The sequence below is a fragment of the Aythya marila genome (assembly GCF_965140915.1).
Source record: "Aythya marila genome assembly, chromosome: 2".
NCBI lineage: Eukaryota > Metazoa > Chordata > Aves > Anseriformes > Anatidae > Aythya > Aythya marila.
Genome location: NC_139043.1, coordinates 80,859,096 through 80,872,487, shown reverse-complemented (window position 1 = coordinate 80,872,487; position 13,392 = coordinate 80,859,096). Strand labels below are relative to the sequence as shown.

Sequence of the window (13,392 nt, the reverse complement as noted above, 5' to 3'; positions counted from 1 at the left end):
TGTTAATGAGGGTTTGGTCATCAGCTTTCATGGGATCAGGAACTGACCCATCATGTTTTATAAAACAACAAAAAGGAATGTATTTATGGTTTTATTATTATCCCACCTAAGAAAATATAGAGAAAGGAAAGACAGTATATGGTCCAGTCTATATGCACATGTGTTACTTGTATTAATATCAATGGGATTTAAAAATACATATGGAGAGGATAAGATATATCCCTATGTGTTCAGCCATATGCTTAAGGAAGCTCCCCAAATGCTTGTAAATACGATCATGCTTTCTAACATACTACGTATTTATTTGAACAACGTTAAATCTCTAAGCCCTACTTTCCAGCCCATTAAAGCCTCAAATAATTGTTTATTTCCAGTTTAAAGTTACTCTCTTTTTTAGCCATTAGAAGGATGTCTGTAAGCACATTTCCATGATATTTGGGGAATTAGAGAATTGATAATAACTCTCCCATTATCCGAAGGGGTATCTCTCTGGGAAGAGGAATACTCAAGATGAACTATATTTTAGTGAGGAATTCTTTCCAGAAGGTTTTGGGACAGGCCCAAAACATGTTAACTGAAAGGTCTGGAATGCTACTTACACAACAAACATGTGTTCGCGTTGTAGACCTCGGACAACTACATTCCTTACGGAGGCCAAAGACTTTGAAAGCTAGTCATTTTTCTGAATAGACTTGTTCTTATTTTCTTTGTTTTTAAAGTTTTGGACACAAGACAAGGGTCTGACCCACTACGCACAAGAGTGTTATATTCTGAGTTTCCCATATGAACGAGGTCACTAGATTTCATCTCACAATTTATGATCCGGTGCAAGCCATCTTTAAATGCGGTAGTTTGAGATAGATTATGGAATATCCTATGCATTTTAGAAAGTTATGATGATGTGGTTGCAACTGATCATTTTGTTTGGCTCATCTGTAGCTTCCTTTCAGCTGAACCTTGGTAAATGACTTTGTGAGGACTCAGTTATAGTTTTATCAATTAAAAGATGATTGGGATAGTTTACTGGATTAACTACTTCAAATACTGTTGAATCCACAAATATAAAGCAATTTTCATGGAAATGTAGTCAGGACATTTGTGGTTCTCTTGGTACATATAGTACCAATATGTACCATCTTACATGTAAATGCAGTGCAGAAGCAAAAGCCAAGTTTACAGCCAGCTACTGAAACTCACCTTCTTAGCTTATTTGACATATTTCTTTTGAGGCAAAGGAAATATGGCTACTTAGTTTTTTTTTTAATATCACACAGAACAAAAATTTATGTTGTGGTATCGCCATTTCATTTTCTTGCTGTTTCTTCTTGACCATAAACAAGTTTTGGAAATTCAGCTTTTACTTGACCTTTTAAATCTCAAATTATGATAAAACTCAGAATTTTCTTCCTTCTATAGTACTTCATACTTTGTAAAATAGAAAAACAAAACAAACAGTCATCGTCTTTTTAAACTACATCAATGAATGTTGAAGCCAGATCCGGTTTCCCAGCAAGGAATTATTAAAAGACAGAAATAGTCTAATGACCACAGGAAATCTTTAAGCACCAAAATGGGGACAAAAGTCTCCTGGGGAAAAGACAATATTTCCTACATGGTCATTCATGTCTCCTTGTAATACAATACAGGGGTATTGTCTGTTTGTCTGCTTAAGCAGATGCACAGAATAAAATTAGAAACAACTCCTGACTACAAAAACATTTCAAATGCTAGATGCAGGTATGCAGGTACATGCACGGCAATACTGACATCACTAGTATGCCATGATATTTTTTTAAAAAAATTCATAACGAGATAGACCTTTGATCATTAATATAAACACCATTCTTGCCGCATTATAATAAAAGGCTACCAACCTCCTGCAGGATCTTTGACTTCAGGTCATATTGCATCTTGCTGCAATCTTAATATTGGTTATACAAATTGTCAAAACAATAGGAGAAATACTCTAAAATAGATACAGTTTATAGTCAGTCCCCTCCCCCAAGGAATTCAGTACGGGAATGTAAACCCAAAGATTTATTTTTCTGTTCAGGTCATGCCTGGGGTAGACTGCTATGTAACTAAGCCCCCTAGACTGAACTCAAGAGTTACACAAAGTTAACAGGCCTTTGTAGGCAAAAAAATCCTGAGATAGCCCTCCATGGATCATGAACTGAGGTAACAGCATTATCCCCACCACAAAGATGATTCAGAACAAGGCATGTGGCCCACAGCTTACCTCAACGTAGTCCCTGGCATGGCCCCAGTCTCTCTTAGCATCTAGATTACCCAGGCTGAAACAATCCAGCTGTCCAAGGTGAATCTTTGCCACTGATCGGCTAATTTTTCGAGTAACGAAGTTAGCTCCTGGAACAGGAATACAAGATAGCATCAGCATAATTGCACTTTGAAAAACTAGCCACAAGAAACACCTTGTTGCTCTGCCCATCGCATTTTCTTTCAGTCTTCATTCATTCCCCTCATACTGCCTAGACCCATGCCATCATTTATCGTTTGAGTGGGCTAAGATGCTTCCAGTGCAAGTGTCACATTAGCTTCACTTTCACAGCAAACATCTTTCTTTGTGGGACTTCTAAGCATTCCTAATTTGCTGCCTCAGTGTTCAGTCCAGGCATAAAGCCAAAGAAAATCATTTGGAATGTCAGTTCTTAAACACAAAATGCAAAAGGTTACATAAAGAAGACAGACATCTTAGACCACCCTCATGTTTTTTTGTTGCCATTTCTTTTTTTTCCCATTTTATTTTAAGGAATGCATACTTCTAAATATATTAGTTTATTAATTAAAAAAGTAAGTCTATCCAAAAAACTGTAACAGTTAATCATGCTCTACTTTTCCAGTTATTTGAGGTTCTTCATCCACTGATTTCAATGAGATTATGAAACTGTGATTTTACCTTTATCAAAGGCTGTATAATATTTTTATTATTATTTTAATAATATTTTTTATTATTTATTCATTCACTATATTTCAGTGGAAGTTTGTGCACCCATTTCTGCTCCCTCTAGAGTTGTTTTAAATTGTACTTGCTTTTAGTTATTTTCATAACCTGAATTTTGGATTATGACTGCTCTTTTTCTAAAATATGGTCAACAGTTTCCTCAAAAGCAGAAGGATTTAAATTTAGACCATGAGTGCAGGCTAAACAAGCCCAATGGCATTTGCACACTAATGGGCCACAAAAATTAAAATTACATGCCTTTTTAATAGCTAAAAAATATGATTGAGTGGTGACAGATGATACCTCATCCAAATGGAAAGCAGAAAAGTTAGTGAAAATGACTGCACTTGTAAAATGCTCTTAGCAAACTTAACAAGCCCCAAGTAGTGCAGCTTGTGCATTCAATGCATGTGTATTTTTTTTTTCCTTATGGGAACTCTGCTCTTGAAATACGCATCTGAATGTTTTCTGTCAAAGAAATGCAAGCTGCTGCAAAATTACTAAATAATGTGAAGTGTGTGTTTCAGGCTCTAAGTTTTGCTTATAAGTATTTGCTTAAAAGTATTACAGTGCATTTTTCATCATTTGACCCTGCTAAATGTAAAAAAAAAAAAAAGAGTATACCTGTCAACATCATATTCAATGAAGCAATTAATAAATTCAGAATTTATCACAGGATTAAGATACTATTTTAATTTTCTGTCAACTGTTGAACTAATTGGACTTCTGATAATTACGCATTTGGAATCAATCATCGTTTTGCGCTTTTCTTTTAAAGGATGAAAATAAAAAAAAACATATTCCCTGAAACAGTGTTTATATAAAAGGAAGTTTACAAAATAGAGTGATTTGCACAAGTTCATAAATAAAAATATTACTGGGAGTCTTTTTTAAATCAATGTTTCTCAATAATTGGACAAATGAGAGTCATCTGGAAGGATAAAAGCCCGACATTCTTTCTGGCTGCATTCTGCATACTCAGTAGGAGAAATATAATTATCCCAGAGATAAACCAGTGTAAACCACAGGACCAATACTACGATTCTGCTATTGAAATTCCTGAAAGAAAGTTCCCATTTTCCTGGCTGGACAAGCTTGCAGCAGGAGTGGAATTCTGGCTGAAGAGCAACCAGTGAAAGAACCTCTCTGGTTAGTCTAACTGGCACTTCTCCAAAGATTTTTTCCTCAATTTTTTTTTTTTTATGTTATCAAAGTGTTTTAAGGTCTTCATACAGATTATTACTAATCAATTTAAAATAGATTCAACCTATTACACAAACGGATTCACAGTAGCTCTGAAGTTTCTTAACCTTCTGCACTGAAATAATTTCAGTTATTATTAATATTAAACAATGGGAAAAGCTTTTTTTTTTTTTTTTTTTTTTTCTTGGATAAAGTATGTGGCTTGATGTTCCAGACTGCAACCAAGTAACAAGCAAACCTATCAGCTTTCAACGCTACATTCCCATTTGCAGCAAAAGCAGTGAGAGTTCTAATCATCATCTGCATTAAAGCAAGTTTTTTACTGTCAACCTCCACAAATAATGAACATCAGCTTCCATTTTGGAGCAGTCACTTGCCGAACACAAAAAAGAAGTATATTAGGTAATGTGTGAGGGAACTATGAAATCAACTTGAAATGTATAAAAGTAAAAATGATGCTGTGCAGGGAAAAAGAGCACGTGCAACAAATACTAAAAACTGCGGTCTTCTCACAGAGTCACTGATAAATGGAGAGAAACTATCCTTAAAGATCCTCTCCAAGCAAAATCAGGATACACCTCAAAATGCAGAATTTAAGACAGAGCATCAAGAGTGAAAAAATGAAAACCCTTATTTTCCAGAAATGTTCCAGTAAGGGTTCTTGGAAGTGCTTTAGCATTAAAGCTGTGGAAGAAAACTCTACTACTGTTCATTTTGAAACGTGATTTTTTCTTGCAATCAAGGACCGAATGGCACATTTCAAAAAACATTTAAATTTTATGGTTCATAAATACAGTTTAAATACCGATTCTCTTCAAACACAGTATCTTAAAATATCCTATTACACTTCATGTTTGATCCCATGCCACTAAATGAACATCATGCCTAGAACTTCAGCTGATGCCCACTGGAGGCATACAAAATAGTTAAGGCTGTGTCAGCATTTCCATTATAAAGCCCTCTCGTAGGGGTTTGCAATCAGGCTATAAAATCTTGCTTTGGCCTGAAACTTGGCAGACGTAATGTCTCTATCCTCGGGAATGACTATCAAAAGATCTGTGTGAATTTCTACAGATATCCTTATATAACTGAATACAAAGTACCTTTTGAGACACTGAAATGGTTATTTTCCTTCTCAGGAGGTATTGAAGATTTAACTGAAATGTTGAACCTACATGAACATTTTCCTCCACAGAATGGCAAGTTGGTACCACTTAGAGGATCAAGAGAGCTGCTGCTGTGTCAATCACTTTGTCCTTCAGTCTGATTTTCATCAGCTCTGGATGATATATCAGCTGTAACGTAGCTGTAACATAGTACAGCTGTGTAAGGCCTACATTCGTATGCTGCTACCAGCATCACTTAGTGAGAAAACTAACTTCTACTGGTGGTGAAGAGAGAGACCAGAGTCCCATAAAGAGAGAGATCAGAGTCCCACGTTTGTCCCCTGGCTTTGTACCACTTCCTCAGTTCAGAGAGGCTTTGTATTCACTGCTCACACCTCGCAGGAATAAACTTTCACATCTCTATTAAATGCATGATGCATTTTGACTTGCTCAAATACGTCCTCAAAGTGTGTGAGGCTGGCACTGCTCTGGGAATTTGCTACCCTACAGTAACCAAGACAAGAGTCACGCCTGCTCCCTCACTAGGGATAAGTTGCCTTGCACAGCTATCCTTGTTACCTAGGCAGAAAATATACCCAAACCATGATGGGCCAAATTGTGTTGTGTCACACTGCTACTGACAGCACTGGAATTACTGGAGTGCTGCGGCAGAGGTCTGGCCAGGCATGGCAAAGGTCTCTTTGGTATGTCCTCACATTTTGGCAGTTCCTCAGTTGAAGACTGCCTTACAAGATTTTACGTTTTAAAGAGGCCTTAAACATGAGTTTTCATGATATTAACAGCTTTTCAAGAACCTTGGGCATTAGCTGAGGTTTGTTTTCAAAACCCAAGCCCTCCCTCTGAGACCATTAGCATCCCAATAGGAAGCATAAGGTCTGATTTACAGACTCTATTTATCCTAGGCATGATTCTAAGCAAGGATTCCTCATTAAGCAGACCTGATCTGTAAAACACATACCCTGTCAGCAAACCATTATAAGAACAATACTGCAATGAGAAGAAATAGTAGAGGTATAATGCAATAGCTTGGGCTCTCCAGCTCACGCCTGTCACCCACCTGGCTCAGGTTTGCTCATCCCTCTAAGATGGATGCTGATTACACCTGGCAAAGTCACAGTTTTGAAAGCTGGGCACACATTTAAAACCAATGCTTTAGGAAGCACAATCTCGGTGCACCTACAATTCCAAAGCTGGGTGCCCCAAGAGAAAAAAAAAATAATCCACCTCCCTGCACCAGTACACCTCATTCCCTTTATCAGCACTGGAATTTCACCCTTCCTGTATTTATCAGGGAACTGATGTTTTCCTCAAGATTGAGAGGTTTACAAGAAGCAGGCAAATGGATGAATCAGCTTGAAGAGCTGCTGTTACAGTAACTGTTGCTGTTTTGTTTGTTTCTCCAACAACCATAACTTTCCCATCTCTCAAAGCTTAATACAAAATTCAACAGATGACAAACTACTGTCTGTGAAAGACTGCTGTGTGTAACACTGGTTATACCATGTGTAAGAAATATCCATAATTAATCCATGTCATGCAATAACAATCTAATAACATTTAATAGCAATATTTATCAGCTGAGACGCAGTTTATCAAGTTTCCATAACATCTTTTTCTTCATTTTGCATAAAAATATTAAAGTTTTCTGCCTCCAAAGTGCTGGCACAAGAAAAAGGGGATTTTTTTTTTCCTCTCCTAGTTTCTACAGTTCTGGCATAGACTCTAGTGGGAGCCCAACATGTTCAAACACATTGTGTACCTGGTGCTTCTATTAACCCAGAGGAACATATTTCTTTTAGCATATATGTTGTAAATGATACATTTAATGAGATCATTAAAATGTTTTGATTGCCTGAAAATCCACACTGCTCATAATTTCCATTCTATTAGAAGCTTTTCTATTTTTTTTGTGGCAAGCTTAAATTAAAAAGCAAAGCAGCACCCAGTTTTTCTCAGAAAAGAAGTCCAGAGACTCCTTTAGTTTGTACTGATGAAAATCAGCACAAACTATTCTGTAATCAATGGAGTTATGTTAATGTAAACCAGACGAAAAATCAAATTACAGATCTTTAAATTAACCTTCTAGTTTTGAGGTTTAAATGGAATTTTCAACTGTATCTTAATTGAAACAACTGATAGAGTAAAGCAGCTGCTTAGTAGATGTTAAACACAAACTAAAGCATTTGAATTATCAATCCACTCTCAATTTACAATAGCAAATTGTTCATCTCCCAACAAAAACTATACTAAGTTAAAAATCACTGTTTGGAAATAAAGGAAACATCAACGTTGATGGTGATTTTTTCCTTCCCAGCTAATATCCTACTAATTCTACACAGCAAACTTGGCTGCATTTGGATGAGCTTGCCAGAAAGTCTGCAATCAGATTTTTGCAAAATGAAATATATATGAAATGAGGGCAAAATGATTCATAAGCAACTCATTGTAAAGTCATGCACTGCATGGGAAACATCTTCCTGATCTGAGTGATAAATCATTTTATTTCCTGAAACATGAGATATAGAACTTTAATCCCAACATTTTAATCCTGTATAGCACAGCTGGAAATATGCTTCATCATAGCTTTTCTAATCTCCTTCTCTGTCCTTTAAAATTGTAATATCTTCTTATGATAGTGCATTTCTCAGATTTTTAATACATATATAAAAAGTAGCATATTTCACACATTTTCAGTATACATACCCCTAACTATTTTTCAATGGACACACAGGATCTCTAAATAAGGAAAAAAAGTTACTGATAATAGGCTTGTTTTTACAAGTTATTCTTTATCTGTCCTCCTGGGAATAATCATGTAACAATAAAATTCACAGATCACATTTTGAAAGCAACTGTACAATAACAATATTGTTCCTCCTTATCAAGCGATTCTCATTTGGTATTACTTTAGTATGTGTGATTTCCAGAAAATGAAGTAGCACTCATTCTATTAAATTTGGGAACAAAGACATTCTTTAATATATCGATAGACATTTTTTAACTTTCCAATGCCATAAATAAAATGTGCTAATATAGGAAAGAGAGTTTGACCCTACTTCCCATTTGCACCATCCTTGTTCAACTGGAATTTCTTGCCCAATGGCAGATGTCCTACCATTATCTAAAAAAATGGGAGACTGAGGCAGAAAGGTAAAGGTGTGCCCAGGCAGGAAGCATCAGCAGCAGGAGTGCAACACACAGGGAGGCCCTGCTCTTCCAACCCAAGAGCGCACTCAGGACATTTGGACTGATGAGGGCAACAGGGGGTCATATGAACTTGGCATGGAGGCAACAGAAATTAATGGTTTTCATAATCAGAGGAGAAAATAAGAGTCATTTATCTTGCGTGGAAGGACAAAGTACAGAAACTGGGAGGGAACACAGAAAGAAGAGAAGACTTTCCTTTTTCCCAGAGGGCAGAAATATAGCGTGAAGCCTGCCTGGAGGGGATAACTAGCAGGCACTGTAACAGAGGGGCAAGGACATGGGGCAAGAGATGTACCGATGGCCATGAAAGGATGAGAGTCAGGCATAACGTTTGTCACTAGGTCTCCCCACAGCAAAAGCTACATTCCTCAGTGATTTAGTACAGCCAACCGTCCATGCTGGGATCTGTCAGCAGAGCTTTAAAGTCTCCACAACTGTTTTGCATACAAACAGATATATGTTTCCACCTCTGCACAGAACAATGACAGGATTATTCCTATGACTTCACAGCAGTTTTCTGCAGTGACTATGAAAAAATGACATTTAATTAGCAGTCAATTTGCATGTGTAATGTGGAACACAAAGCTATTAGATTTCACATTAAAAGTGACCTTATTCAGGGATTAAATACATGCATCAGATCTATCACATGGGCTTGTTAAAAGGATATGGTGACAAACCAGCAATAATAGCTGGGCACAGAAGTGTTATTTTAGTATATTTCCTCCATATAATTTTTCTTAAATTAAAATATTTTCCCCTCAGGAACTGTTCACTGAACAGGAAAAGGTGAGGCATCAAAGATTCTTATAAAGGAAAAACCAAACATTAATACTGAAAACAATATGTAAAAGTGTTATTTCTGTTCCCAAGTTTATGCTCCTAATGGCACTTACATAAACAGAGCAGCGTTTTGCTTACAGAAAACTTAACCTTTTGCTCCAAACTATTCACTTTGATTTCTTAATCACAGTTCATACGCACTGCATCTTAAAACAAAGGTAAGTGCATTTAGCCATTCTCATTTATTCACTCATTTAACATGTATCTTTTAAATTGTACAGCTAATATTTTTGAATTAACCCATTCATTTAAGCTGTCTAAGAATTCGACAAGCCCTTGCATGTATGTGCTATGGGCATGCATGAGTGTGCTTCCCCATCAGCACGGTCTATTATGTTGTTTAGGCGTGTGTAAACAATTGGAGTTAACCAAATTCTTTGCTGATCTGGGTCTACAATAGCTAGAAATGGTTTCAACCAAAAGGAAAATCCAGCCTTTGTACAAAACAGGAATATCATGCAGTCAAAGGCAGCTTGCACAAAAACCTGATTTTAACTTAGCTTGTTAAATAGCCAAAGTTCGGACATCTGTGCCCTCTAAATTTAACACCCTTTCTCTTCCTTTCTCTCTTTCCCCTCCTCCATGCTCCCAGCAACCAGTAGCACATCAAAAAAGGTGTTGTTCAATGGCTCAAGCTGCGACATTCAGCCTTTACCCTAGCACTCCCTTGAGAAGAAGCAGGCAAGGCTTTTAATCTTACCTGGTGACACATGACTGACTAATACGGTTTCTTGGACCTTCTGACCTTTGAGAGACTAAGTCTGGTTGGTCCCTCAGCCTCTCCAGGTGGCTGGGACATTAGCTTATGGTGGGTTACTGTATAATCAAGGTTTTGCACAGGTCTTGTGTCTCTCTCTGTACACACACATTAGTGCCAGCTTTTAATGTGCAAATTTCCAAGTGTAAAATGTGTCGTTTCACCTCAAGTCAAGGATAAAAAATAAAAACTTTCATGTACTTCTACAAAAGATAAAAGAGATTGTAATAAGAGCTAGCTTTAAAACCAATCACAGTGTCATATAACTTTGCTGAGTCAGTGCTTATGTATTTTTGTGGAGAGAGAAAAATGGGCTAGCTACAGACAAATAACTTATCTGAAGCTTTGCTTCCCACACAAACTAATATACAGTCTTGGATGGGTTAGACAAACTCGAGATATTCCAAAATCTACATACTCTCCTTTTAAGCTTTGTTGCTCAACCTTTTTTTTTTTTTTTCTTTTTTTTTTTTCCTTAGGGCTTTCTTCTGAATATCGTTGTGACAGTGGTAGTCCTCAAGGCACCCTGTAGAAAGCCCTTAATGCATTATTTAGTAAATATGTCTCAATTGTTGTAAACCACCCTTTGTACAGGTGTCCTGGAGCAGCCAAGAGGGGGTCCTGAAACACTGTCAAACTGTATTGGCAGGGAGCTGTGAAGAGCCATGGGCAAAGAGCTCACCCAGAAGTAACAAGGGACTACGGAGAGCTGGAGGGGAGGAGAGAAAGAAATCTAAGGTCTGGCAAATACAGGAAATATTTTTTTTTCCTAGCACTTGAACAGCACACATAAAATACAAGACACTATATTTCCTTCCATTTTCTGTGTTACGAATAATTGGACACTCAGCTAGGGTGCAGCGAGAAGTACATCTCTAACACCATCGATGATCCCAAGAATTCAATGCATAAATCGTGCTCGTCTGCAATTACCATTACAAGGATGAGTTGTTCCAGCTACAGATTCCCCTTCAGACTCACAACAGATGTGTTGCCAGGAATGCCAGAATGACTCTCAGTGCTTTCAGCTCACCCTGCCTGCCCCAGCTGCCCTGTTTCCCTCAGCTCTGCTTCTGCACAGGGACAAGTGGTGTGCTGAGAACACCAGAGCAGGACAGCGCTGGAAGAGATGATCTTGGACAAAACCAAAGCAACACCCCTCAAAAGCAGGATTTTAACAACGAACCTGCTTGAAATGCACTTCAAAGTAGTTGTGCAGAGAAAACACCTATACCTTAAAGGAACCCCAAAACCTATCAGGGTAAGAAGAGAGTGGGAAGGAAGTGCAGAGACAAGTTGACGAGATATCAGGAAGAGTGAAAGCCAACAAAACAGCACGGTCCTTCTGCTCCTGAGAAACCTGGACATGTTTGGCCAAGCTGCATTGACCTCCTGCATTCAGAGAGCCAATGAAAACATCATTTCACCTAGCTGCAGCTGCTGCCAGTTGCCTAAACTTACCATAAAAAGTTTTGTCCGTATTTCAGAGCAGGCCACAATCACTCTCAGGGGACTGTGGAGTTAAGCAAGGGCTCACAGCTTCCACATCCAAAACCTGAATGGAAAACGTGACCAGGCAGAAGGGCAGCTCTCCCACATGAGAAGATACGTCAGGAGGTTGCATAAAAGCCATTGTTGCAAGCGAACCCCCACTCTGGGACAAATCCCAGGAATAAAATTAATTTTCATTTTTAATCGAAAAAGACACTGAGGTGAATAAGTAAGACACCTTTTAACTGAGAAAGCTACTTGAATGTAGGAAAACAGTACCATTAGAGCAGCTGTTTAAAACGCATGTGCATTTCAATGAATATTCTCTTTTTCTGACTTTGTCACTGAAATCGAATCCCACTCTTGCACATTCTTTCCATGTGGGAATAATGTATTTTTAGTGTAATTAATTCTTAAATTAAAGATAAATATGCAGCTATATACATAGAGAACCCAGTTTCCTACTAAGAGGAAGTAAATGCAGGAGATGCATTTCTGCTAAGTGCAATTTCACTGAGATTAGATTACTGAAGTTTAGAAGCAGGAACCCAAACTTATATATTCCACCATTAACACGTCCAATTACCATGATAATTTTGCATAAGAAACCAGAAAACAGAGCAGAAATCAGCTGTACAAAACATTTGGAAAGCAATTAAATAACAAGAGTGTCTAAACAAAATGTCCATTTTCCAAAGTTCAGCTTTTTATTCTCACTGCTCTTTTAATACCAATATTTTTAAGAACACGTCTTCCTTTGTGGACTCCTGAAATTCATTGTTATCCTGTTTTTGTGATATTTCCCATTTAAGTTAGTTTACACTTCCTCTAGGAACAGAAGAGGCAGTCAGATCACCTGCTGTTCTGAGATGCCTACAATACTTAAGCACAATGGGGTGAAACCAGGACAGAAAGTTAGCCCAATTCTGAATTTCCTGGCTTTGTATTTTTAGTGGGACCTTTCACATAATTTTAGCATCCCCATAGGTAGCTGTGCATGCTCTCTGAAACGCTCACATGCACATACAAACACTCTGTGCATGTTCAGGAAGAAAGCCGTAAATTCTAGCACTAAATATTCTAGCACTATGTGCGTCAGTGTTCTTTTTGAATGCACCATAATACAGTTTCACAAAATAACCCTGGATTAATTATATATTGTATATTTTTTTTCCTAATAAGATTGTGCCCTGTTCAGGTGCAGGATTTGCTCTGGGAGCAGAAACTACTGTCTTGTGAGGAATGAAGCAGGAGTCCTACAGAGTCTGAAGCTCAGCAAAGTAAAGAACTGCAGAAAAAGTAGTTATGGATGCACAGCTCGATCTATTAATGCTGCTACGGAAAAATGATTTATACCTTAGTTTCTGAATGGGTGCTCAGCACTTCACTGCGTACTCATTTAATCACTGCATCAGACTCCTCTGTGGACTTGGTTACCAAGCACTCAGTTTTATTCTTAACAACAACCAAAAAATAAATGCAGACACTAATCTTTTCTGGGGAGTGCAAATAACAGCCTTATCAGACCCCACAGGTACAAGTTTGAATTAAGTTTGTGGAAACACCCTTTTTCACTCATTACACAATTTTTGAGCTAAGCAAGCTTGGAATATTCCCTTCTCCCCCTTCATAGTCCTCAGGATGTGTTCATATTTACCTCATTGCTTATGCTCACACAAATGTCTTTGGATGGTGAAAAAAACTAACTTATGTGGTCACAGAAACAGCCTTCTTAAATTTCCAGCTGCAGTCTAGAACCCAGTTTCAAAACTATACAAAAATGAATTTTAAAACAGTTCCCA

General features: G+C 37.6%; 1 protein-coding gene across 1 annotated transcript in view; it reads right to left on the bottom strand.

The window, feature by feature from the left end:
* GMDS (GDP-mannose 4,6-dehydratase) overlaps window positions 1-13,392 on the bottom strand; it is a 405,498-nt gene that overhangs the window by 221,671 nt on the left and 170,435 nt on the right. The window contains exon 7 of the mRNA XM_082752810.1: window positions 2,240-2,367. Within this exon, the coding sequence (XP_082608936.1) occupies window positions 2,240-2,367 (128 nt within the window). The remainder of the gene's footprint in view (window positions 1-2,239; window positions 2,368-13,392) is intronic.